The sequence below is a fragment of the Centropristis striata genome, chromosome 8 (assembly GCF_030273125.1).
Source record: "Centropristis striata isolate RG_2023a ecotype Rhode Island chromosome 8, C.striata_1.0, whole genome shotgun sequence".
Lineage (NCBI taxonomy): Eukaryota > Metazoa > Chordata > Actinopteri > Perciformes > Serranidae > Centropristis > Centropristis striata.
In genome coordinates this window covers 8273394-8299909 of record NC_081524.1, presented here as the reverse complement: position 1 = coordinate 8299909, position 26516 = coordinate 8273394, and the positions used below count along the sequence as shown (strand labels likewise).

The 26516-nt window shown below is 41.2% G+C and overlaps 1 protein-coding gene across 3 annotated transcripts in view; it reads right to left on the bottom strand.

The window, feature by feature from the left end:
* Nucleotides 1–10392: 10392 nt before the first annotated feature.
* Nucleotides 10393–26516, bottom strand: part of cadm4 (cell adhesion molecule 4) — a 198814-nt gene continuing 182690 nt past the window's right edge. For 2 of the 3 annotated variants that reach the window (XM_059338570.1, XM_059338569.1), the window contains exons 6-8: nt 23777–23949; nt 13536–13664; nt 10393–12355 (exon numbers count right to left, since the gene is read on the bottom strand). In XM_059338570.1, the coding sequence (XP_059194553.1) occupies nt 12246–12355; nt 13536–13664; nt 23777–23949 (412 nt within the window). In that variant the 3' untranslated portion in view covers nt 10393–12245. Of the gene's footprint in view, nt 12356–12489; nt 12569–13535; nt 13665–23776; nt 23950–26516 lie in introns of all 3 variants that reach the window. The other variant, XM_059338571.1, reaches the window with a different exon arrangement.

Here is a 26516-nt window from a genome sequence, read left to right as displayed (position 1 = left end):
CGGGCAAATCTCGTTCCGTAACGCGAGACTGCAGCGTTGTTTTTCTCCTCGGTGATGCTCATCACATACAACCACATTTTTTTTCGCTTCCTGTTGCAGCTTTAATGTATGGTCAAACTGCTGTACACACACAGAATATTGACTGGTGTCACAATAAAATGCACATAAATATTTTCAACAGTATTTCTTAAAAACACTATCACAAGTGGCGGCAGACATGTCAGAAGTACATTTATTATGAATGTTGCATTTAATCATTAAACTGCTGTCATTAGTTAGACTATTAATCATGCAGACAACATTGCTTGTGGTGTAACTGCATTCACTTATATTGACTAATTGTACATAACTGAGTAAACATTGCAGAACACAATACAGATCACACTACCATAAGTAACAGAGCAACACCAATGACTTAAAAAAAATAAAAAAAATCCAATATTCACTCAAATCAAATCAAATCAAATCAACTTTATTTATAGAGCCCTTTTAAACAGCCACAGCTGATACAAAGTGCTGTACATGGCAGGACAGACTAACAATAAAAAAGAGAACAAATAAAAACAACTAAAACAGAGCAAGTCTCATGCTGGGTAAAAAACAGTACATAAAAGTGGGTTTTAAAATGAGTTTTAATTTTAAAAACCACAAAGAACATATAAAAACAAATAAAACAGAGCAAAGGCTCATGTTGTGTTAAAAGCCAGTGAATAAAATTGGGTTTTAAGATTACTTTTAAAAACAAAAACAAAGACGGCTTTTGCTGTGTTATTTATTTATTTATTTAGCCTACTAGGAACAGCACACTTGAACAGTTACATCTAGTAAAGGAAAATCATGCAAACCAAAAAAATAATTTTAGTGCAACAAGCATTATCTTTAAACCAAGGCTAAACATAAGCCAAAGGATACATTTATTGTAATATACTATTTAACTTTATGATTCTACTTGCGTAATCTGTGTCCTCCCTTGACCTCCTCAGGGTCCCCACTTTTAACAATTAACCACCAAAAATACTGCAGCTGATTTTAAAATTGCAGCAGGCAAAAGTGACTTTGTTAATCTCCATATTTGATTTGTATTGTGTGTATGTTTTTGTCAAATGGGCTCAATCAGGCTCAGGGTGCCCCTGCCTGGAGCTTGGCCCTTTTGGCAGACAGTGGGAGAATGATTTGTATAAACATATGATATGCTTGGATGATCTTTTTGGAAATATAAGCACATTTTTCAGGCGATATCTGTCTGCTGATTTGCATTTAATAACTACAGTAAACAGTTTGAGCACACAAAAGTCAGTTTTCAACCGATTTTCAATGGAGTGGCTCCAGGCTTTGTCTCGTTGTCAGTAGAGCTTCATAAATTTCTCAGTTTACTGGAGAGCTTTATGAATTATTAAATGATCAGCCTCTAAGATCACAGGTATGACATGGATAATGTAAAGTATAAGCCTAAAGGTATATTCTTTATTTAGAGCATGCATTCTCTCCATAAAGGTATTCTAGGGATATAGTTCATACGCCGGTGTTGTCTGTGTATTTTGTTTCATGGAACAATGCTTTTAGATAAGACTGTGAAAAAATGTCTTTTATTTATAACCTCCAGGTCGCTCTCCATCAAAAAGCACATCGCCTACAGAGTTAAGAGCTGCTTCTTATTCTCCTTTCTCCCTCTCCAATTAAGAGAAAATTGGAAGAATCAAAGAAAATCTGAGTGAAAAAGGTTTTCGGTAAAAGAGAGAAAAATAAAACTTGTTTCTGTGTATGTGTGTTTGTCCATGCTTATAAGTGCATATGTGTGTGTGTTTGCCTTATTTACATATTTCCCTAGCTGGCAGTTGTGGTGTTGCCCTTTGCACATCTCAGATGGAAAGGGCAGCCGTGCTCCAACATTGACACAATTGATATGTTTGCAGAGACAGGAGAGCGAGATAGAAGGCAGGTGGATAAGCAGAGGTTTATGAATCAGGTTTATACTCTGTCAGTGGGGGCAGACAGTTTAGAGAGTGAGAGATAGAGATCCTGGAGGGAAATAAAAAGCCAGCCAAGTGATACAGAGGATAGATTATAGAGCTTTATATAAACTAGCTGTGTCATCGCAGGGCTTCACAACAGGTAACTGTAAATTTTTTATCCTAATTTACTTCTATGATATTATATCAACATCCAGGCACTTCTGACTGTTCAACTCTCTAAAAAAGCCATGATCACGCTGAAAGGACCGGCCCTATAGCTTGAATGTTGTTTCCAAAAGCTTAATTGATTAATTAAGGCAATTAATTACATTGGGAGTGACCAGCCAACTTGAATTGAAATCTCACACAAGGTGGATTATACTCCATTAATTACTTCAGTAAATCAATTTTGCTGAGGCCCTTCAAGTGGTGAGACAACTGTGTAAAGTGATTATGAAGTGGCATAAGGAGGTTATTTCAGCCAGACACGATGATTATGGAAAAGTGACGACTAACACTGAATGTTTTGAAAAAGGTCAAACTAATTATGTGGAATGGACAGGTGTCATATTGCTGCTGCAAATCTGCTATTTCAATATTCATCCACTCCGCTTTTTGTGAGGCTATTGTTTGAAAATGCACTAAAATTAGCTGCCAATCATTTCTGAATGCATTTGCTGGAAATTACTCACTCGAGAGACTGTGCGCTTGTGTGATTGAGTGTTAGTGTTCATGTATTTACGCATAAATGTTTAGGCCTATTTGTGTTTCAGAGAGCATGAGTGTGGAATGATGCATGGTGGGCCAAGAGGGAGAAGCGAGGCAAAACAAAAAACAGCAAAAGAGGAGAGAAAATAGTGTGTTAACAGTATGTTGCCACCCAGCTTGGTGCTTGTTGCTCTGTGTTTGCATGGTGCTCACATCCTCGGTGGAGAAGTTCTGTCAAGTCTGGTCTGGCCTGACCTTTTCACTCTCCAGGCACGTTTACAGCTCTCCAATACCTATCAAAATATCTACTCTCCCCCTGCCCGTCTCCCTGCCACCAGCATAAACTTGCATCACATTCTCCTTCCTTCCACATCTGTGCTCTCTCCCTCTGTTGCTGAAGGTTTTTTATTATTCCGACCACCACCCCTATGCTTAACCTCAAAATTTCCTCCAGCCTTTGTCCCCCTGTTCACATTTATATTCCCTCTATTCTTTGTCTTGCTCTATGTTTGACCATTCCTTTGACAATGCAAGTTAGTGCTGCAGGGGCAGTCTGACAGAGCCACATGAGAACACAGGGCAGGAGTGGTAACGAGAGTGGGAGTGAGGATTTATTTGCATAAGCATTTATACATTTTTCTTTAATTTTTGCTCTTTCACATTATTATCACTAATGGCTTTTTAAACTATACCCTTTGCCCTTATCGGTCTCTCTCTCCCTCTCTCTTTTTTTTTTTTTAAATCTCCCCCAGACATGGAAGTCATGTGGCTGTACTCCCTGTGCCAGTGCATCCTGTGTGTTTCTGTAATTGTGGTGAGCGTGAGGTTGTGCATGGCGGTCAGTGGCAGCGGTGCAGTGGCTGACGCCCAGGAGGGAACCCAGGGGGCCAAGCCCCAACCCGGGAGCGTCTCGTGCTGTCTTCGGCTGTGCCTGGGCTGGGTGGGGGCTATAGGGGGTGCTGTCGGGGTCCCTGTGAACGTGTTCCTCAACCTGCGCACCCCACAGTGTCTGTACACGTGCATAACGCTGATGTGTTGTCCCCTGCTGGTCAGGCAGTTCACCATGTTCCTGTTATTAATACTTACACTGGACGCCCACCTGCAGCATCGCTTGGCAGACAGGTAAGTGTAGAAAAGGTTAAATAAGTTAAGTAGAAGAATAAGTATATAAATTAGTGTAAAGAGTGTATAAGAGTAGAGCTAAAGTGCAAAGTAACACATATTAACATGGTACAAATAAACATCAATTAGATAACTTGCACTGAATATTATTATTGGAAACATAATAAAGCATCACAAACTATAAATTACAATTGCATATAATGTCTTTTTGTATGTGCGTGGGTGAGAGTGAATGTGTGGGTGGAACAAGTCAACACTTTCAGGCGCTCTTTCGGCAGTAAAGCAAGAAAATCAATATAAGGCAAAAAAAAAAAACAGCAAACATGTCAAGATGTGCCATTTACGGCCTTCTGTTAAATAAAAAAATAGACTGTTTGTTCAGTGCTCATAAGGCTTTTTATTTGTATATCACACACTGTTTATACTTCCATCTACGGGACACAGGGGTGAGTAAATATCAATAAGCTCTGAAGCTCTAAGATGTTTGATTGACAGTCACCCACAAATCCAGGCTTTCAGTGGAGTAGAGCCAGTAATATGTCTTTTTTCTAATGGTGTTCAATTACTTTTCACCTAATAGTTAACCAGTTGGCGTTAGTGAGATGGGATTTTTGTACAGATCCTGCAGAAGCAGACCTTTTTTAAAAATTAATTTCAATATGAGAGTGCCCTTTCCTGAGAGGCGTAAGGTGATTCATTTTATATTTTTGGTGTTATTGAGAGATGAGTGCCGAGGCAGTGTAGAAACTACTTGTGATCATTCCCTTCTTCAGTTTATGGCTTTTGAGTGCAGTTTTCAGTATTGAAATATATACATATTCACACGCTTGATGATAGGGTTGGGGAGTAAACAAAAACAGGATTGTGCATGTAGAATACAAAATATGAGAAACTGTATCTTCGCCAAGTCTAAATTGGTGGTATTCTGAATACAGTGTCTTTAAAATAGATTACTCGAAGGGATTTTTCCTTTTTTGGTTTGTTTGTCAGCAGGAAATTGACATTACGAGATGATGCCTGTCCTTGGTGAAGGTCTGTTTCATCTGAGTGCCCTTCTAGTTTATTTAATTTCCTCTAAGTCATATTAGGCATATAAAAAAAAGGTCAATATTTTTTTCTTGCACAGTGCAACTGCCACATGACAACAGACACACAGGAACTCAGGAATAGTTCTTTGGGATGGAAATAAAAGACCCAAAGAAAGTAGCTCAACGAGATGATTTTGAAGTATTTTCAAAGTAATCCAAAGTTTTATAAATAAAATACTGTTGTTCACTGTTTGTGAATGCCAGGTACTCCTCAGTGATGACCCGCCAACGTGCTCTGTGTGTGGTCCTGCTGTGCTGGGTGGGCTCTGTCCTGTGCTCCTTCGCCCAGTTCATTGGCTCGGACTTCCTCCACACCTGGAGATATGGCGGGTCCGGTCCAGGCACGGCTGGCCTCGGGCTGCACGGCAACTGGACGACCTCTCTACCCCATCTTAGTCCTTCCCCACCCCCTAAGTACCACCATGACCGCAAAGTTATTGGAAAGTACCTTCCATACGGAGGCTTCCTGTCGAAGTTTTACATGGAAGACATGCACAACTTCACTTATAAAGAGATTCACAGCAGCCACTGGGGGGTTTGCGCCCCTGACACCATCTTCAGCCCCCAATTTCTAGTCTATGTCCATGGGTTGACAGTGTTCATGCTCCCCTTGCTCTGCCTGCTGGTCATTTACCTTGACCTGCTTTGCACCAAGCCCAGGAAGGCTCCTTTTAGTCATGCAGACCCCCCGAAACATGACTCCCACCGGGTCCGTTCCCTCGCTCTGTCCCTTTCCCTTTTAGTTCTGCTGTGCCTGCCGCTCCACATTATCCACGCCCTCTTGCTTTTCACCCCCAGTACCAATCTTCCTGCCTGGGCTCATGCAGTTGCCATGTTCCTCTTCCAGCTGTACAGCCTCGTGCCCCAGATCCTCTTCACTCCTCCTCAGAAGCATAAGGGGAAAGAACAGGCATCCTTTCCTCTTTCTGTTGCCCAACTTCCACCTCCAGTCGCTCCATCCAGAGGAAAATCTGTCCGCTTGGCCCTGGTTGAGGCAGTGCAGGCAGCTCCATGGTCTTCAGCCAAACACTCTCTAAAAGCCAAAGTGTGCCCAGAAGTCTAAATTCTTGATAAAATGTCATATCTGGGTTGTTTTTTTTCTATGTAAACATTTGTTATCATCTTCAAGCAATGTTCCCTCCATGTTTTATGTGCATGAGAAATAGCTAGTGTTTGAAACAAACAGCTTGTGACTAAAGAAGAATAAACACAGCATATCCATGTTTGTTGTTGCTAGCCTGTTGACTAATCAGCAACCTTGTGCACAGACGCTATGAATAACTTGCAAATGAAAAGGCCAGTTAATTATCAGGTCCCACACCAAATGTCAGTGAGAAAATTAAGTCTCCAGATGATGTCTACTATCCTGATCACAGATGTCTGTTTTCTTTGACTGCTCTTCCTATGGGTTTTATTCTAAGCCCATTTTAAGTCTCTGCTAAGCCAACCACCAGTAATGTAGATATATGAGTGACAGCGTTTAATTAAACGTGTGGTAATAACATGTGGTCCAAAGAGGATGCAGCATCATAGGGAAAACATCATTAACCTGGTTATGACACAATCTTCATGGCTCTTTTGATTAAACTTGTAAATACAATGTGATGCTCTCATGTAATAAAAAGGAGCTTGCTCACTCTAATTGGATTGTTCATCTTGAACGGCGTTGGTGTAAAAAAGGAGAAATCCATCTCTTTCTGCATGGAACATTGACATGACATTCAATGTGGTTGCTTTTTTCTTTTTCCTGTTTCTCGTGATCATAGAGCAGCTGTTTCTCTTCTTTCTTTGTTCTTTTTCTCTCCCTTCCTCTCAGGGTTTTAGATTTGTTGTTCGCTCTCTTTCTCAGTTGATCATTTTGCAGCTCTTTTTTTAACAGATCTTTTGTCTGCTTGTAATTTATTTCCATACTCGTTAAGCAGTAGCAGCCCTAGACATGTCTCAGAAGTAATTTAAGGAATATCTGGGTTCTTACCATTTGTTTCACAGGTCTGGTGCTAGATTTACCATTTTTTGACCACTTGACAGTTAAGATAAACTGTCAAATACTGTCTGAGAGTTGCTGTGATTTGTTGTCAAAAAAAATCACACATTTCAAGGTTTCTGCATAAATTTCACTTTTTTGCAAATGGGTGGCAAGATGGAAACTTCTAAAAAAAAAAGCCATTTACTGTTAATATACCCCGGAGTTATACATCCTCTGAATGCTCTTGGTCTCTAGTTTATGGTTGTAAAGTTTTATGAGGCTGTGATTATCCTAGAGGTCGCAGCAGCTCATTTTATACAATGAGGTCAAGTTTCAAAAAATGCTCTCATTACAATGAAATGCTACTATGGGGATTAACATCATCACACATGAATAAAATTGAGCTCATTTAATCCACAAGAGCTCCAGCTTTCCATTAATACTCAATTTATGGAATTTCAACACTGTTTAGGGACCCCAGTATGCAGAAATAATCAAATACAATAGGTGGAAATAAAACATTTGGACGACATGAGAAAAACAGCATGTTTTTTTGCCATACACTGCATGGGATTAACATACATTGTGCATAAAAAGGGGAGACTCACAAGCAGTGATGGGCAGTAACGAATTAGAAGTAAAGCGTTACTGTAATCTGATTACTTTTCTCAAATAACGAGTAAAGTATGGGATTACAATTGCAAAAACAGTAATTAGATTACTGTTACTTTCCCGCAAGCAGGCTGCGTTACTGCGTTACTAAACCACAATTTTGTTTGTGAGAGTGTCTCATGACAATCACGTCTGATCGGTTCGAAGTCAGTGGTAACAAACACGTGTGTCATCAAGAAATGGAGTGTGAGAGAGAGCAGGACCATGCAGCGTTTAATGCCTGAAAGTACTGACATTACTTTAAGTTTGACTCTGTAAAAAGTGACAAAATCATTAGCTTCCGCTGTACACTCTGCCCTGGAAGAAAACTTTTATCTACAGCGAAAAAATTCCACATCAAATCTGAGCAACAACCTAGCAAGCCGGCAGAGGAATGTGAAACTCATTGAGACACCACCAGACCCCCCCCCACTGACATGATCGCTGTGGTTACCACATCCTATATTATAGAGGACATATTACCCATCTTTTTTTTTTTTTTCCTTTTTTATCCTTTTTATAATTAGACTGTTATGCTTTTAACCTGTAGCACTTTGAGATTTCCTGTAATGTAAAGTGCATTACAGATAAAGCGTATTATTATTATTATTATTATTTCCACTGTAGACATTTTGAATCATTCTGACGCATCGTAGAAAAAATACTGACCAAATTCGGTGTCAAGCAGCTGATGGAATATGCAGAAAGAATAGAAATAGGCTAAAAGGTCTACTGCTTTATAGCGTAGGTTATATAGGTCAAGGTTGTGCATCATGTTTTTGAAAAGTAACTAAGTAAAGTAAGTAATTACTTTTGAAAAATAAGTAATCAAGTAACTGGATTACTTCCTTGGATCAGTAATCAGTAACTAATTACTATTTCTAAGTAACTTGACCAACACTACTCACAAGTACCCATAGAACTCATTTTCATTCAGATATCCTGAGGTCAAAGGTCAAAGGACCCCTTTGAAAATGGCCATGTCAGTTTTCCCTTTGCCAAAATTGAACCTAACTTTGGAGTTTTTTTGAAGCCTGATACCCGATAACTTCTCATGATATGGTTGGTACAAATCGATTTCTTAGGTCTTCTACTTTCATGTATTAATATGATACAAATTTTCAGTAGACATTCAAGTGCCAAGTCTAGTTAGGGGGGCTCAAGGGGAGTCCAGGCTTTATATTTCAGGGACACTTGCGCCAAAAATACACAGAAGTACACCATTTCTACCGTCACTACAAAAAGTCCCGGACTGAAGCACATTATTGATAGAGAAATCTGGTAAAAGAGAAAGAAAAAAAGATTTTCCTCAGCTCCCCTGGCGCGACTGCCCATTCAATTGTCCTGTCTGCCTGAAAGCTCTCTGCTTCCTGATTATGCTCAGCCTCGACACACTCAGGCACCTCAATCAATGCCTCATGCTATGCTGCCACTCTGTACACATCTCCTTGCCTCGCTCGGGTCACAAAGACCAGTGAACATAAGCTCACCATCCTACGGTCACCAGGGTTTGTTTTACAGATGGATAAAACTGTGTCTAATCCACCATATAGCCTCCAGAAATATCAAGAGTTTTTGTTTGGATCGACTGTGATATCTACTGCAACTCGTAGAAAAGAAATATGGCTATCATAAATGGGTCATAAACGGGGAATTATCTGACGTGAACCTGTTCCAGGACGTTAATCGGTGAAACTAGCATCAGGGAGCAACTGCGTGAGTTATTCATAGACTCCTTGCTGTCATTACTGGCCTGATAATGCTACATTCACTGCATGCCATAAACTGGGGGAGGAATACAACCGACTGTTATCTGGCTCGTACCGATCTCATTTTTGCTTATGTCTATTGATTTGATAATCACCCTCTATGATCACAGTGGTGGTCTGATTATCATTAGGCCTAGCAGCTGAGTTGTATCATTGTTATGGTCAGATAATGGCCGGTTTCCCAGGATGCACCAGAGCAAGCAGGAACAGCATAAGCAACAACCGAACAATAAGTCTTGTGATTTTGGACGTGATTGAAATATTTCTTTATAGAAAAACAGACAAAATAGGGCTTGGGCTAGAAAGTTTACTTTTCTGTTGAGTTTCTTTTTTTCCAGCGAGGAGAAGCAGGAACAACAGAGTCAAACACAAACAGACTGAGTGCTGTGAATCCCACAGGAAAACAACAGATGAAACCTTTGAAGGACATCGCCTACACATCTAGTTTGAAGACATATAAAGGGACAATATTTTTTTATTACTCATCGACCACAGTTGGTCTGATAGCAGGATCTAACTCTGCGTCATCTCGTCATCATAAACTGAAGATATGTCTGGTGTCGACTTGTGTACGTGTGTGCGTGAAATGTTTGTTGGCCGCAGTGTCAACTCATGCTGGTAGCGCCCGGCAAGTCCATTACTTTGATTGCCGTTTGACAATCTGTCTTTATGACAGGCGACCGTGGAGCCTCGCCATCGATGGAAGAGAAACACATCGATCTATCACCCGGCGACCTCCGGCGGCTTTCAAATCTAGCCCTGCGCACAGATGGACATGTTGAGTGCTTCTCGACAGAATCGGGTATTGATTGTGTGGAAGTTAATGGCAGAGTCATATTTTTCTGTGTGCATCTGACTCAACCCTCCTGTCACCCTTTCCTTCCCCGCTATCTGTTCTTATGATTCATTAGCGGCGCCACGGAGCCTCCTGTTTTGCTTATTCTATTTATTCGGAATCAGCTGCCAGTTACAACCCGCTCCGTCTCCTTCATCTTTATCTTCCAACCTATAACTGCACTATTCCCTATTGATCTAATCATATGCTCCATCTCCTCTTTCTCTTTTTACAGGATTTCAAAAACAGCCCCTGCTAATTACACAGTAAACACACCCAAAAACCAGTCTGATCCTGAAGGTTATTTTTGAATTCTTTTTTATTTTGTCGTGCTTTGTATCTTTCCCCTATAAAGAAATAGTTAGCTATATATCAACAATGACACATGGACTCTAAAATAAACAAGAGTGAAAGACAGGAGAAGAGACGACTAGGCACAGGAGACGAAGAGAGAGAAAGACTGGGAAAGAGAGGAAAGGTAAGAGTGAAAAAAGACAGCAATTTCTCTACAGTAGAACCAAAAACAAACCATGGGAAGTGTACATTTCTTTAACATTTACAATTATAATAATAACAACGGCAATAATAATAATAACATTAACAACAATCATAATTGTTCAAATAATAATAATAATTAATAAAAAAATCAAAAACCTCTGGTTTCTCATAAAGACAAATGAAATTTTTTTTATTCTTTTCTTTATTTTCTTTAAAGATCACTGGACAGTTCGGCTTTGCACCTCTATAGGCTAATATTCTGTGTTAGTATAGTTGCTTCATAATGCGTTTCAATAGTAAACTTTTTTTTTTTTATTTCTTAAATGTTTCATTTAATTTATGTCGATGTTCTTTTTTTATACAAATAAGGAGTTCAGAGATATGTATACTTGTTCTGTCAACATGTTTACTGTACGTATGGATGTGTGCATGTATCTGCATATGTGTGGTAGCATTCAGAAAAAAATATCCATCCATTTTATTTTCTCATTCATTCACTCCCCTTGCCCTTCTTATTAAGACTTTTAAACCTTTTTATCCTCTTAATGACATTCTAAAATAATTAAGCTTTTCTTTAATGCCTTAGCAAGTCATATTCCTTTCTTCTTTGTCGGGAACGCAGCCCAACACTAATCCTTTCATTATTAGGAGCCAACAAAGGAGGAGCAATAGAGGGGGGGCAGACAGAGAAAGAGAGATATAAGGGAGAGGGGAGAGAGGATGGTTACAGGTGAACGGAGAGGAAGGAGGAGATGGAGAGTTAATTAAATGAAAAGAGAACCATCTTTTCCTTGCTGATGCAACGAGAGGACTGAAATAATCACTAGGAGATGATTCCTTTTCTCAAAGTATTGGCAGACTAATAGCGAAACAGGACAGTTAGCCTGTTCTCAAAGTCTGGATACTTTCCGGGACTCTGGGCTGTAAAACAGCAGTGTTGTTAGGGAATTATACATAGGAAGGATGCTTTGGCAATTTCAAAAATTTCAATTTTCTCGCATCTAACGCTCAATACCTCCTGGTCAACTCCCGCCGTCCCTCCTCAGCTCCCCCAGCCTGCTCACAGACTGCTCCCTCTGTCCACACGAGTCAAAGACTGAGCTTTGTGCAATAGATGGTTTTCTCCAGGCGTGGAATTATAGCAGTCATCTGCCTCTAATTCCCCTTCCACTTTGGAGGCAGCATGGGCAGAGTGCCTGCTTTCTTTGTGTTCCCCGCTTCCCTCTCGATCAAAATAATTATGGCATCATTTAGTTATTGTCTACATTCACCTCACCCTCTCCCCCCGCCCCTCCACGCTATCCTGCTCTCTCCATTTTCCCCAGTTTCTCCGACTTACAGTATATGGCACAGTCGTTAATGGCTGGTGGATCTATAGGCTCTCTTTTTCTCGGTCTGTCTCTGGGTTTGTGTGTGTGCATGGAGTGGAATGGAGCGGGATGGATTGGCTGTGTGCAGTATCTGTATACAGTCGTTTTCAGAAGGCCGCCCGTTATGGCGCTTTGTATAGAAGTGTGTGTGTGTGTGTGTGTGTGTGTGTGTGTGTGTGTGCGTGTGTGTGTGCGTGTGTGTATACTGTATATAAGGTGGTAGACAGGGAGAGGAAGGGATGGGGGGATGAGGTCAGAAGAAAAGGGGAAAGGGGAAGGAGAGGGGCTACAGTAGGTACTCCTTCTTGCCCTGGCTGGCGTCGTTCCCATTGAGGAAAGCCTCCTGCACCTCACCATGTTCATCCAACCCACTGGCCTCATGGGTAAGATAGGAACCTGCATGAGAAGAGAGAGAGAGAGAGAGAGGGGAAGATTGGAGGGGGAAGGTTAGTTGGCAAAGCGTCATGTTCATTGCAGCGCCATGCAGCATTATCAAACCACTCAGCAGTAAAAAATATTGAGTTCCATACCTGTGACTGATTAATACATTAGTTAACTGATTGTTAGGTCAATACCAAGCAAGAATAGGCTCTCGTGTACGGTACGAGCCTACCGGCGGAAATTAAAGGTAGGGGATGGATGTGTGAACAGAAGAGGCAGAAGAGGAGGGGCAGGCGGAGAAGATAATAGAGAACAGAAGACAGGGAGGGAGGAGAGATTGGCAGAAAAGGGTGGAAGGAAGGTTAGGTGCAAGAGAACAATGGCACGTTTGCGTCACTCACAAAACCCATCAAACACATTTTAACACCCCGCAGGTCTGTATGATTAATGATTCTGTGCAGCACAGGTTTCACAGAGACCAAGAGCCGCTCCAGTCATCTCCCTGCTCGAGTGTCCCTTCACTCCAGGGGTGAGTGACACTCTAATTCTCCTTACCGCAGAGGTTGACTGGCGTGCTGACAGTCAAAGACAAAGCCCTAATGGCTCTGTCTCAACATGGTTTGGTTGTAATGGTCCTGTCTCTGCGCTGATTGGCGGTCAAGCCATAGTGAATGTTGACTGACGGCTCGTCTAGCCATAGGGTAAGTAATAGCTGCTCGCTGCTTGCTACACTGTTCTCGGATCATTTCTTGGCAGCTGTAACGCAGAGTCGAAGGCTGCCAACACGGGGGCACTTAAAAAGATAGGGAACGCAGGCAGGCCACTTTTAATAGATGAGCCTTGATACACTAACATATAGTCATAAAACATGGGGACCACACCTACATTTCCCACCCCACCCGGTCTCTTCCGCTATCCTGGCCAAGGTCGTCCATCATGGACAGTGGCGGCCTGGAGAGGAGCTTCCCATCCTGTCTGCTTTGCACTGACGATTTTACACCTCAGTTTAAAAGATCATTTCCAAAGAATCTGGGTGTAACTGGCCAGCAATGATTTTTTTTCACAGCCAGAAAGTGGCGAGATGAGAAAACGTGCCTGTGAAAAATGTGATAAAATACTGATTGCCAAAATGTGTCCCCTGCTTGTGAAAGAAACTTTTGTGTCACTTGGAGTGTTGCATGTGTGTGTGTGTTACCTTTCTGTCGAACAGAGCACCAGATGGTGACGATGAGGACGCAGATGACGGTGAAAACCAGCAGTGCCAGAACGCCACCTATCACTGCATATGGCACTGCACTGTGAGTCTCTACCACTGCACCGGGATCTGAGGAAGAACAAAGGAGACAAATAGTACGTGTGGGTGGAGTGTGGGGGTATATAAAGGGAAATATGGAGATAAAAGGAGAGAGAAGTGCAGGCAAAGAAATGGAGACAAAGAGAGAAATGGATCAAAAATGAAAGCACGAGAGATGTTGTAGAGGGAAAAGATAGAAAGGTGAGAGAAAGAAAGCACATTATAAGGGCAGCGTGGGAGAGGGTACAGGGAGCGAGGCAGGAGAAAACAGAAGTCAATATCTTCCACCCAACTTGCATTATCACCTTTCATCACCCCTCACTGCACAGACAGTGAGAATGGGTGAGAAAAAAGGTGGAGAAATGAAGAGAGTGAATAAAAAAATAAGTATGTCAGCCTCTAAAAACCCACTTCAGCTAAGCACCTGTCGAGACCACAATGCATTTTGAATGAGGGAAACTTTGAGTGTGTTTACATCCTGAGTAGTGGAGCCCTGGGAAATGAAACCAAACACTTCACCACGACATGAGTGAAGAGAGTTAAAAAGATAAAACAATTCTGTGACATTTTGTAGTATAAAATTGCAGCAGAAGTAAGGAATTATTCATGTCGACCTCACCTTTTACCAACTTCACACCGATTTAAAGTAAAGGACAAATACTAAGGGAAAAACAGAAGGAATAATGAAAGGAAGTGAAGGTTAGTGTTGAAATGATTAGTCCATTAAGCAGTTAGTCAGCTGACACAAAAATGTAATTGACAGTTTTGATAACTAATTAATGTTTTAGGAGTGAAATATGTAATTTTCAGCCACTTGGGATCCATCGATCAAAGAAATATAACCAATTTGGTAAATTGTGATGATCATTATTACAGTATTTTCTCACATCGTGTTGATTAATTGGTTAGATGAAAGAATAATCAATAGATTAACTGTAAGCTGCAGCCAGAATTGGCTCATGAAGCAAACTGAAGACCAAAAATGTAATTTATCTGCGAATGGTTTGACCAAAAATACTTTTTGACATGACAAAAGCAGGTAGTTGAGTGCAGTGATGGAGAGGCAGAGAAAGAAATAGTTGGTAAAGTGATAAATTATGGTAATCTGTGCAGCTCTTTGAGTGCCTGAGTCTCTGTCAAAGTTTTTTTTTTGTAATTTTTTGATGGGGCTGAGGGGGTGTAGTATAAGAGCTGGTGAGGCCAATAGGAAGCAAGGACACGGAGTTATTGATGCAGCTCTTGGACCTTGACAGAGCAGAATTAAAACATGAATCATTAATACAGTGCTAACACAGAGAGATCAGGAGAGAAAGACGAGAGAGTCAAGGAGGAAGTGAAGGATAGGAAGAGGAGGAAAATGAGCAGGGATTGACAGCTGGAAAAAAAAGGGCACATTCTTTTGCCCTTCGGACATTTAGCACTTTGACAAAGTGCATCACATTCCTGTTTAAACGTGCGATTAAGTATTGTTGATGATTAAATAAAGAAAGGTGCATCTGCAGGGACACAGGGCGTGTGAGATCAAACTGTGTAGGATCAAGCAGCAGTATTTCACAGAGGATAAAAAAGCAAACGCGGTACCTTTACCTCACGCCACCACAGCCCAAAGCACCACAGGAAATGAATGCAAGTATTAAAGAGGTGCGTCATTTCTCCGAGGAGCCCCTCAGAGGTTACATCAACATCGACTAAACGTTCTCCAAACTGTTCAAGCTGCTGCTTTTGCTATGACTCTTTATGACACATCTCCACACATGCCCAGCAGGTGAACAACCTCTACCTGCCACAGACGGCAGCAGCAGAAACAGAAGAACAAGAGGGATGCTCCCGCTCACTTCGCTTCATCTCTCCTTACAGAGTCACAGAGAGGAGACAGGGAGCAGGTGAAAGTATGGAAAGAGAAGAGAGATACCAGTGAGCGTGTGTTTGTGAGTGTATGTATGAGATAAATAGATTCTGTAGATAAAAAGAGAGGGAAACCAGTGAAAGTGTGTGCAGCTTTACACACATACACACTCAAGGTATAGCAGAGCAGTGCCAAGCAGACTCTTGCTCCTGCTGTGTAACATCATCATCAGGGAGAATACGATTAGACACACCTTGATCCCTTTTTTTCCCTCTGTATATGTGTGTGTTTGTGTGTGTGTGTGTGTGCAGATAAATATGTTAGTGAAGCATCTCCGCGGCCCTCCAGAGGCCAGTGTCGGTTGTTGCCAGTTCCTTAAACTCTTAATGCAGATTCATTAACATTACCCACCAAGCACCAAGGGACTCACCCCAGACCACACACACATACACAATCGCTGACTGGGCAATGCGTGTGTGGGGAGCATCAAACAGCCAGTGATAAGAGAGAGAGTGAGAGAGGGAGTGGGTGGTTGCACATGGTGCACACCCAAGCGTATGCAGGCACGTACGCTCATGTAGATGCAGGGCAAAGGAAGGTTGCAGAAGAAAAAGTGTGTGTCTGTGTGTGTGCAGGCCACCTGAGAGTCATCAAATGAGTTGGGAAGTGAAAGACACCAAAGGAGAGCAGGGAAGGACGAAGAGAGCTATGGAGGGGAGCAGAAGCAGAGTGAAAAAAGGTGTGTGTGTGTTACCTTTTGCGTCCGGAGCGAGGCTGGGTGTTAGGAGGGTTGGGGTGACGGGATGGGAGGTGATGGGTTGGGTGGTGGGAGAAGGAGGGACTGTGGTAGTGACTGACACATTATCTACAGACAGACAGGGGATAACACAACAACATGTAGTGACATACAAACAAAGTGTTGCATAGCAGGGTTACAGCCTATAAAACATGACACATGCTTTATTTAAGATAAATATTAATTGAGGTTCTTGCATTGACTGGATACAAGAAGTGGACGCAGCCAACATGAAGCCACACATTGGTTTGAGGATCAATGTTTTGAAGCCTCTAGTTTGGCACTTTGGCTGCCGCCATCTTGGTTTTTTGGAGGCAATATTTGACTGAGAGGGTGGATATGACTGCAACTGGCTCCTGGTTTTGGTGTGTGAACTTACTAAGAAAGTTAGCTTCCATGATTTGAGGAAAACCAAAAACAAGCTCATGACAGTGCCATGGATAGGCTTTTATGCCTTTAACCTGATTGACAGGTTTCTGTGGTAGCAACTTGTCAATTACAATGATGCAACAACCTAAAGCATTCCTTCTCTATCATCTATTTTACTCTAAATGGGACCATCATTTACAAAATTAATATCATGCTGTATTGAAGAAGAATTGAAGCTAAAGATTAAGACTTTAAACTCATTAGGAAAATGGTTAATGAGGCAATAAATCATGTGAGAAGTAGGATCATTTTATCATAGATTTGCATCTTTTGCAACCAGTGGCCTCACCCATGCTGGCCATTAAAATGAATGCAAGTTAAAGGCTTCACTTTTTAGACCTGAAGGCTGCATCCACTGCCTTTATACAGTCTATGGATTCTGGTAGATGCTAAAGCGTACCCACCGTTGCGGTTACGTTGGTTAGGTTTAGGTTTGTGGAGTGATATTGATTAGAGTAAAAATATCAGAGTAAGCCAATCGAAGGTAGAGTAGGGTAACTTCCAATAACTACATTCGGAGAGACGATCTAGCATCTCCCAGCTGCTCAACCTCAACATCCTGCTGAATAAACAGCTCGTCTCTTCCACTGAGTTTTGAACAGGAGGTTAAGATGTAATACACAAGAACTGGAGGAAAGACTAATTTCTAACATGCAGATCAGCAATTGAGGCCGATGCCATTTCGATACCAAAGACAAATGTTACTAATTATTTTCCAAAATCGATCCGGGTGTGCGAAATGGAATCGATCTCTACCCCTGACAAGCGATAAGGACAAGGACAAATGATGGTCTATGGCAGGCCTCTATGCCAGCTGAGGGGGTTAAAGAAGACGTTTACAATGGGGAAGACATGCTTTAAAGCGGAGGGCTGAAGAGAATCATACCTGGCACACTGACATTCATCTACGAGGCAATTGGAATATATAGGAACACATTCTCTATCACTGACACATTTTCTATGGTACAATGGCAGGAGAGACAGAGACATTGTCTGTGACAGATGCATTCCCAATGGAGCTGTGCCATGCAGGGACTGTCTCATTCAATGCAGAACAATAGCTTGGATCTTGACACATTCTCCGAATCAATGGCTGAGACACAATGGTAGGTAGAGAGGTAGAAAGAGACAAGTTCATATTGCTGTTAAAGACAAAAATAATGGCTGACAAGAACTAAAAGGGAGATGGAAGAGTGGGTGTGAATGTGTGTGTCTGCGTCTGTGCATCAGCACTTTAAGAGTGAATAACATGCCACTTCATCACACAATCTCTATAAAACCGCAACGTCGAGAGGTAGTCTCGGCGCTCAAAGTCTCGGAACACACACACACTCACATGAGACACACACACACTCACACTCACAAATGACACACACACACACACACACACACACACACAGCTTGTTTTGAATTACATGCAGGCTTGTACACACACCACCCAGACCGCATGTTCCTGCACATTTGCACACGACTGCATAATTGGCCATGTAAACACATATACAACACAACCACAGAAACACACACTATACACACACCTACACACACACACTGCCCTTTCTGTTCAGGAGTAATTTATTGGTAAGTATTCCTCTGTCTCTTCTCTCCCTTTCTCCCACTGGCCCTGAGATCATCAATCTCTTTTTGCACTCTTCTTATGTCAGCACTATACCTCCCCCCTCCTGATTTTTTTCCCTTTCTTCGAGCCCAGCCTTGGTCTTCTTCTCTCTGTAACGAAATGTTACATGGTGCGTGGTGTGTTCTGTGGGAAAGGCAAAGAGATGAGCAGAGTTTTTTTGTGTGAATTAGAGTAAGACAAAGAGAGGGAGGAAAGGAAAAGTGGACCAGTTGGAGAAAAAGAGAAATTACTGAACAATTAAGTGAGTATGTGTGCCTGTTCCTGCTCTCCTGCACGAGTGCATATATGTTGCATGTGTGTGTGGATTCAAGTATGTGTGCACGTGGCTGTCACTTGAGCTTGAGGATTAATGACCAGGGTTGCTGCACTAATTAACTGGACGCTGATTAATTCCTCTTGACTATCACAAATGACCTAAAAATTGTTCTTTCTCACTATTTCCAGCTTCTCCTTATCGTCACCCCTCACTTCGTTTTCATGTTCTTCTTCAACCAAACTCTCTTCCCCTCATTTGCACTTCCTCCCTCCTTCACTTTCCTCCATCCGTCTGCCTCTCTGGTTTCACTCCTCGGTGACTACGTTCCCTCACTGCCTCTCTTCAACTTAATTAAGGAGAATGCTATACAGCTGTCGTTCTCTTGGCCGATAGCGTCCTTTTTTCCCTACATCATATTGTTATTCATTAACACTATATGGCTGCCAATCAGGCACACAGCCCATGTTATTTCCAGGGATGGATGTGGCGGCACTTGCGATAATGACGTTTCTCCTCGTATCTCATTCTCACAGAAGTGCGCCTGAGGATACTGTGCCGCCATTTTGGATGAGTCCTGTTATTCTTTCATGTTCTGAGCTCCTGATTATGAGGGCCTTGCCCAGAGCAGTGGTGACTCCAACTGTCAATCACAGCACAGGAGGCTAAACATTGGTCAGGGGCTGCACCGCTGAGGTCATTAAGGCCAACACTGATTGGTTAGAGACTCATTCAAATTTCACTCAGACGCCAATAGAGGTGCGCTGTCATGTGTGGAGGAAAACTACAAAATTGACTCTGCATTATCTCTGTCTGCCACTAGCCCCCAACCTCTTCCCACTTTCCTTCTTTTTCTGTTTTTTGAAAGTCTCACTTCATTAAATGGAGGACTATGTTTTTCATTCCAATTATCCTGACACCTCATTACAACAGCAGAGGAGACACAGACTAATCCCCGGTCACCTAGCTTGCATCTCCATATCACTATGTACCCATCATTTTATCCTTCTATCACTCCCCTATGCCTTCTATGAATCTTTCTATAAAAGCATTAAACTCTATTCGCCCCCCAGTGTTCACTTCCTGCTCTGATTTGCCGAAATACACACATACTCACATACATACACATGCATACAGGTGTGTTGCATACATGCAAACAAACAATTCTTATCTTTCCATCTGTACCTCTCCCTCTCTTCTTTTTTTCTCTCCATCTCCCACACTCTCTCATGCAATTCAATTCTAATGGGTTTTATTGGCTTGGCGATTCATCTGAGTGCAGCAGCTCAGTTCAATTACATAAGGGAGCCCTCCGGGCTTTCACCAGACAATCAGCAACACTCTCCTCCCCAGTCACATGCACACACATTCACGTGCACCTTTGCGTATACACACACACATAAAAAAAAAATCCAATTTCTGCTTAACAATGGTGGCACAGAGATGAAACAACCAACAGAGGCCACATCCTTTTTACATTCTGCAGACACTTGCTGTGTGTGTGTGTGATGTGTATGAGTGTGTTGTGCTCCGTGATTCATTCAAAACAATTTCTCACATTTATATCATTAGCGGCTTTCTGAAAATTGCAGAAAGTTAATTTCATCTTATTAACTTGTGCACACACATCCATGCACTTCTTCTCTAAGTCATAAATACATCAAAGTGCACTCACACACACTCACACACACAATGCTACATGAACACACAAGCGTGACCGCTCAAATAAAGCTCAGCTTCAATGCATCACGTCTTTTCAACGGCCTGGGCTCCCCGGAGAGTTTCCCACCTCTCGCTCTCTGTTCTCCTTCGCCAGCATTAAGCTCGTCTGCCTTCATAAAGTGACAGCACCTAAAGCACCTGTGACAAATTGGCAGCCACTTTTGCCTGAGTTTGTACTCTGTGTACAGACCCTGATGGCAGATAACTCTCGCGGAGGGAAGGTTGACACGAAATGAGACTATGTGAGAGACGAGAGAGAGCACTGGTAGTTTTTCTGCACCTGCAATAAAATGGTTTCTTTTCTGCTGACTCATCCTTTACAACACATCCTCCAGCGCTCCCTGCTTGCCCTCCCTCTCTCCCCCAGTGCACCCTGGGATTTCCTCTGGGAAGGCTAGGAGCCAACTAAACTGACATCCGTTTATCTGACAGGCTGTGGTACTGAATGTTAACCTGCGTTCGACCTCCATCGTCCTTCTTCTCTACCTTCCTTCCTCCCGCCGTCTATCCCGCCTTTACTCTTCACTCAGTTACACTCACTTCTCTGTGTGCCATAGTCTAAGAAGCCCAGGCCTTCTCTGAGTAAGGAGACTGAACTGCAGTTGAACCAAGAACGGAGGGCAGAATGATGGCAAGGTGAAAAACAGTTGAAAGGGTGTGGGAGGAGTGGAGAGACGAAGAAGAAGAAATGGACAGGAGGTGTAAAAGAGGCGAGAAACAGCAGGCGGAGTAAAAAAAAAAGAGGATGATTGTTGAGGAAAGGGAATGGGGAGGGGGCGAAAAAAAAGGGCATTCAATAGACGAGAGTGATAAACGAAAAGAAAAAAGAGAGGAGAAAGGTGGAGAAATTGAAATAGTTCTAACTGAAATTAGGAAAAAAGCTCACAGAAAATGAAAAAGAGAGGCACAAGAAAACAGGCAAGGATGATACTGCATTTTTTTTCTTGTATCACCAAGTCTGTGGGAATAAGAGAAGAGCTTTGCTCCAAAATGAAGTATCTGAAAAAAGTAAGACACCTACAACAACAACGTGGGTGCTGGGCTGAAAAAAAAAAGATGCTGTGTTACAGTTATGAGTCATCTTAACATATTTTACTGAGTGGAATCATATTTATTTTCAATATTGACTGATGAACTCTGTATTGAATCATCAGAAAGTAGCTTTCACGAACAACGCATTAAATCATTCTTGGTGGCTTATTTGCATTGGCAGCGATGTATAGCAAACAAAGTGTTCTGTAGTTATGTAACACAACAGAGACACATATATCACTTGATTTAACATTACTTATAAAAGAATTAACACCATATTAGACAGATTATTAGTTGTGGCATACAGGAAAATTAGAGTGACTTTCAGTCGTTTACAGATTAATATGATGGCTGAATCAACAACTCTGAGCTCTTTGAGATAAGGTTTGAAACAATCTGCCCAGTGGGCGAGTACAGATTTTTTTTGAAGTACAGCAAACCACCACTGATACGACGCTACAGCAGGAGGATTTAAGAAGCTGATTGCTGGAAATCTGTGGTGCAGAGCCGAGGAGGTGAAGCTTGGCTTATGTTGGTTATGTGGATTTCTGGTCTTTTATGGATTTTGGTCGAAGCAAGAGTCCTTACTTTAATAAACCATTTTTTCATAATAAGTGAGGATATAAAAAAAAAGGCGAGATAAATCAAATTAATGACCAGCACGGAGCAACGACATGAAATAAAAAAGATAAATGATGAAATGTGGGGAAGAAGAAATGGCACAGAGAAGAACAAATGAAGAAGACAGCTAAAAAATGGAGAGGGAGGAAGCTGAGGAGGAGGGAGAGAGACAGAACATTTTTCTACAGAGGTGGCAACGCACATCAAAGCTCGACATGTCTAACCATCTCGGATATGGAGGGAGAGACGTAAAAAGACGAGGAGAGAGGGAGGGAAGTGGGTGGGGATGTCACCTTTCATCTTGCCACTGTTGCCACCCTTGATGCATGTGGAAAGCTGCCATTATATGTGCTGTTTGATGCGCGACATGCTTGTACAAGAGTGTGCGATTGTTGTGAGCGCATGTGAGAGAGAAAGTGAGTGAGTGAGTTCTGGTGATGGATAGATGAGGGGGCGCTAACCAAAAGCAGCACAAGAATGTTACATAAGATATCGTGTCTCTACTCCTTCCATACGTCCCTCTCCTTCTGATCTCCAATTCAGGTGCAATTATGGGAGCAGCCAGCAGGGGGAGTGTAGATCAAAAAAACCTGCTGAGTGACAGGAGTGTGCATGTAATTAGGCCAAACCACAAACGGATTAGATGTGAAACCGTAGAAGCATGTAATGACGAGCTAGCTGTGCGATTTAGCTCTGCTGCTGTCCCATTAAATTCCTCACAATTCCAGCTTTGTCCCTATTTGACTGCAAGTTTACCCAGTTGTTTCATGAGTGGATTACACAACATTAACACACATCAAGACCTTGTTTTCAAAATGCGCTTCAAACTCGGGGAGAAAGTTGGCCAATTTGTCACATTTTCTGAAAAATAACTTTATTGTGTTGCAAGATTTTCATGTGATGTTGCAAGCTCCACCGTCATCTTCTTTGAGCCACGGTGTGCAGCCTATCTGGGTCAACCTTCATTAAGAATTTAGCAACCACCAGTGAATAGAGGTGCAACATCTTGGAAAACTTGTAAAACATGACAACAAAAGCCTCTGCTCAAGAAACAAGCTAAGTTTATACGCCTGAATTTTAAATGCAACAGATGTTCCGCTGTTGTTTTTCTGCCAAATATTACCATTTAAAATGCAGAGGTACAACAAATTCAGCATTGCATTAAGACTTCTTTGTCTCTTATGTGTCAGCTTGTAGTGTGAAATTTAGTTCGGTTGTCAAAACATCTTGAACCTTTATTTATTGCACATGATGATTAAAGTTACTCTGTATAACTGGAAGAGATGATTGGGTCACGGGGGATAATATAAATTGGTTTTATACAAGGGATAGGCTGTATAATGATGTTGGTGACTAGTATCTGAGCATGGTAGCCTACGTCTCCTTGTTGGATCAATATCTCTGTTGAATCAATTGCACAGGAGGTTTAGCAGAGGTTTCCTGCTGTGTAGCGAATCAGGAAAACAAATAAAGCCGAAAGACAGAGGAGACATGCATCAGGATTTAATGGCTCTGTTGCCCAGTGCCAGAATAGCCAGACTCCAAAGACACTGGGAAGATAAAAGAATCGATAAAAATTTAAAGATTTCTCAAAAAATATCATCAAAACACAAGAACAAGAAATGTAACAAACAAAAGATCCATTGAACATAAAATTATTCTGAACAGTTAACAATTACCCGAGATACTCAGATGGGAAATGAAAACAATGTAGGAAAAAGAATCAATGCAGCAAACTTTTCAAGCACTTGTGGAAATTCTCACAAAACTTGCAACGTATAATTAAATGTCAGCCACGGTTACTCACCATACACCAGTAGGGTGTAATGATCGGCAGCGCGTCCGTAGTTGTTCTGGGCCTGGCACAAGTACGTCCCGTTGTGTGATTGGCTGAGACGGGAAATCTGAAAGGTGGGGCCGGAAATCTCTGCCCTCTCAGGTAAGGTGTCATTGATCTTGGACCACTGAATGTTCCTGGGCCTGTCGGGGAGGAGACAGAGAGAGGTTTAATGTTGAAAATGGGACAAAATGTGACAATATGTGATTGATTTTCTTTACATCACTCCTGTTTTAGCGTCCTTAAACTAGCTCCCAGTATGTTTAAGAATTGATTTTTAGATTTTACTGATTACTTTTAAGGCCCTTCATGGCCTCACTCCCTATACACATATATACAAGTACACACACACTTTCACACACACTCACACACACATACGCATCTATAGCATTTACATAAAATTCCCCCATTGGTCTGTCTGTCTGTCTGTCTGCCTATTGATTTGCTTATCAGCATATATGTATGGCCACACAACAACCCTACTCCTATTAACTATCAAAAATCAACGTTAACAACAACTGGTGTTGTAAATATCTAGTCTTTATTTTTTTATTTTTTCATTTACCTTATTTTCTGTGTAAGTTGTTTGACCTATTCTTGTTCTCCAAAAGTGGGGGGGGTGGTGGTAGGCCAAAAAAAGAATTGATTTTAAGATTTTACTGATTACTTCTAAGGCCCTTCATGGCCTCACTCCCTGCTACATCTCTGACCTCTTAACACCTTACACACCAGTCCGTACTTTTAGATCCTCAGGCAGAGGTCTCCTAACTGTTCCAGGGGCCCGGCTGACAACTAAGGGGGACAGAGCGTCTGCAGTCAGGGCCCCGAGGCTTTGGAACAACCTGCCCGAGGAAATCAGGTCAACTGAGTCAGTGATCTCTTTTAAATCTCTTCTTAAAAAATACTTTTATCGGAGAGCCTTTGCTGATTTTACCTGAACTTTACCGTCTTTCTTTTTTTAATTTTACTTTATTTTTGGATAGGGACAATGCACATTAATGAACATCGAAAAACATCTTTGTAAATATGCCGGATTATAGCAAGGCTGCTAGTTTGCATCCGTAGTCCCTAAACCCCCCCCCCCCCAAAAAAAAAAACAAATATAAAAGACAGCAAGTACATAGGTAAGATACAAATAGAGGAGACAACACATACACAACACATAGCAGACCCAGACAGGATATAACTTTGCAATAAAATGTAATGTTCAAGTCGTCTCAAGATCCAGTTAGTGGTCACACTTTTGATGTGGTTTGAGCCATTGTTTTAGATTTCCTTTAAAAAAAAAGTAAGTGGGACATTCCCTTATTGTGGAGGGAAGACTGTTCCAAATACAACAGATAACACATTCCTCCCATACATAGTGCGTTTCAATTGCACAAAACTATTTAATTTTCAAACTTTTTTTAATCTGTTGTCTGTTGTTAACTTTGTAAAGCACTTTGTAACTTGTGTTTTGAAAAATCCTTGATAAATAAAGATTTTATTATTATATTATAATGTAAAGATATTATTACTATTATAATTATTATTGTTTACTTTAATTGTTTAAGTCATTTATCAAAGAAAAATGTCCAATATTTGGTGAAGAATTACTGCTTTTCTCTGTTTTAAATCACACTAAAGCTATCGTTGGGCTGTCAGTTTCACAAAGCAAGTAATCTGAGGATGCCATGTTGGGCTCTGGGAAATATTAATGTGCCTTTTTAAACGATATTTCTGATATTTAAAAGCAATTAGTTAACAATAAAATTAAATCTCTTCTTAAAAAATACTTTTATCGGAGAGCCTTTCCTGATAATACCTGATCTTTACCGTCTTTCAATTGCACAAAACTATGTCATTTTCTAACATTTTTTTAATCTGTTGTTTTATGTCTGTATTTAACGTTGCAAAACATTTTGTAACTTGTGTTTTGAAAAGTGCTCTATAAATAAAGACTATTATTATTATTATTATTATTATTATTGTTTACTTTAATTGTTCAAGTCATTTATCAAGGAAAAATTTCCAATATTTGGTGAGGAATTACTGCTTTTCTCTGTTTTAAATCACACTAAAGTGATCGTTGGGCTGTCAGTTATTTCTGGGAAATATTAATGTGCCTTTTTAAATGATATTTCTGACATTTAATAGCAATTAGTTAACAATGAAAATAATTGGTAGCTTTAGCCATCTAATTTCGTCCATGTGGTAATTTAGTAATTATAGTTTTTATGAAATTACCATAAGGTAAAGCCTATTTTTGTATACTACTGTGTGAAAAATATGCAAAATGAACAGTTTCAAGTGAAAGTATGGAGAATAAAGAACCCTATATTGAGCTGTATGTGCTTTTGTATTCTGTGTAATGAAGACTAAAGGTTGGAGAAGCTTGAGACTGGAAGGTTGCCAGTTGAAGTCTGGTTAGTTAATTGCTTTAAACTGAGTGGGAGTATAAAGTGTGATGTAGAAACAAAAATGTTTGAATGTGAAAATATCTCACATCAGATTAATTAATGAATTAATTATCTGTAACCACTTATGCAAACTCAGGTCTTGGGGGTCTGGAGCCAATCCCAGTTTACACTGGACACCCTGGACTGGTTGCCAGACTATTGCAGGGCAGACACATAGAGCTCTCATTCACTCCTATGGGCACTAATTCACCAATTAAACCTAAGATGCATGTCTTTGAACTGTGGACTGAAGCCAGAGGACTCAGAGAGAA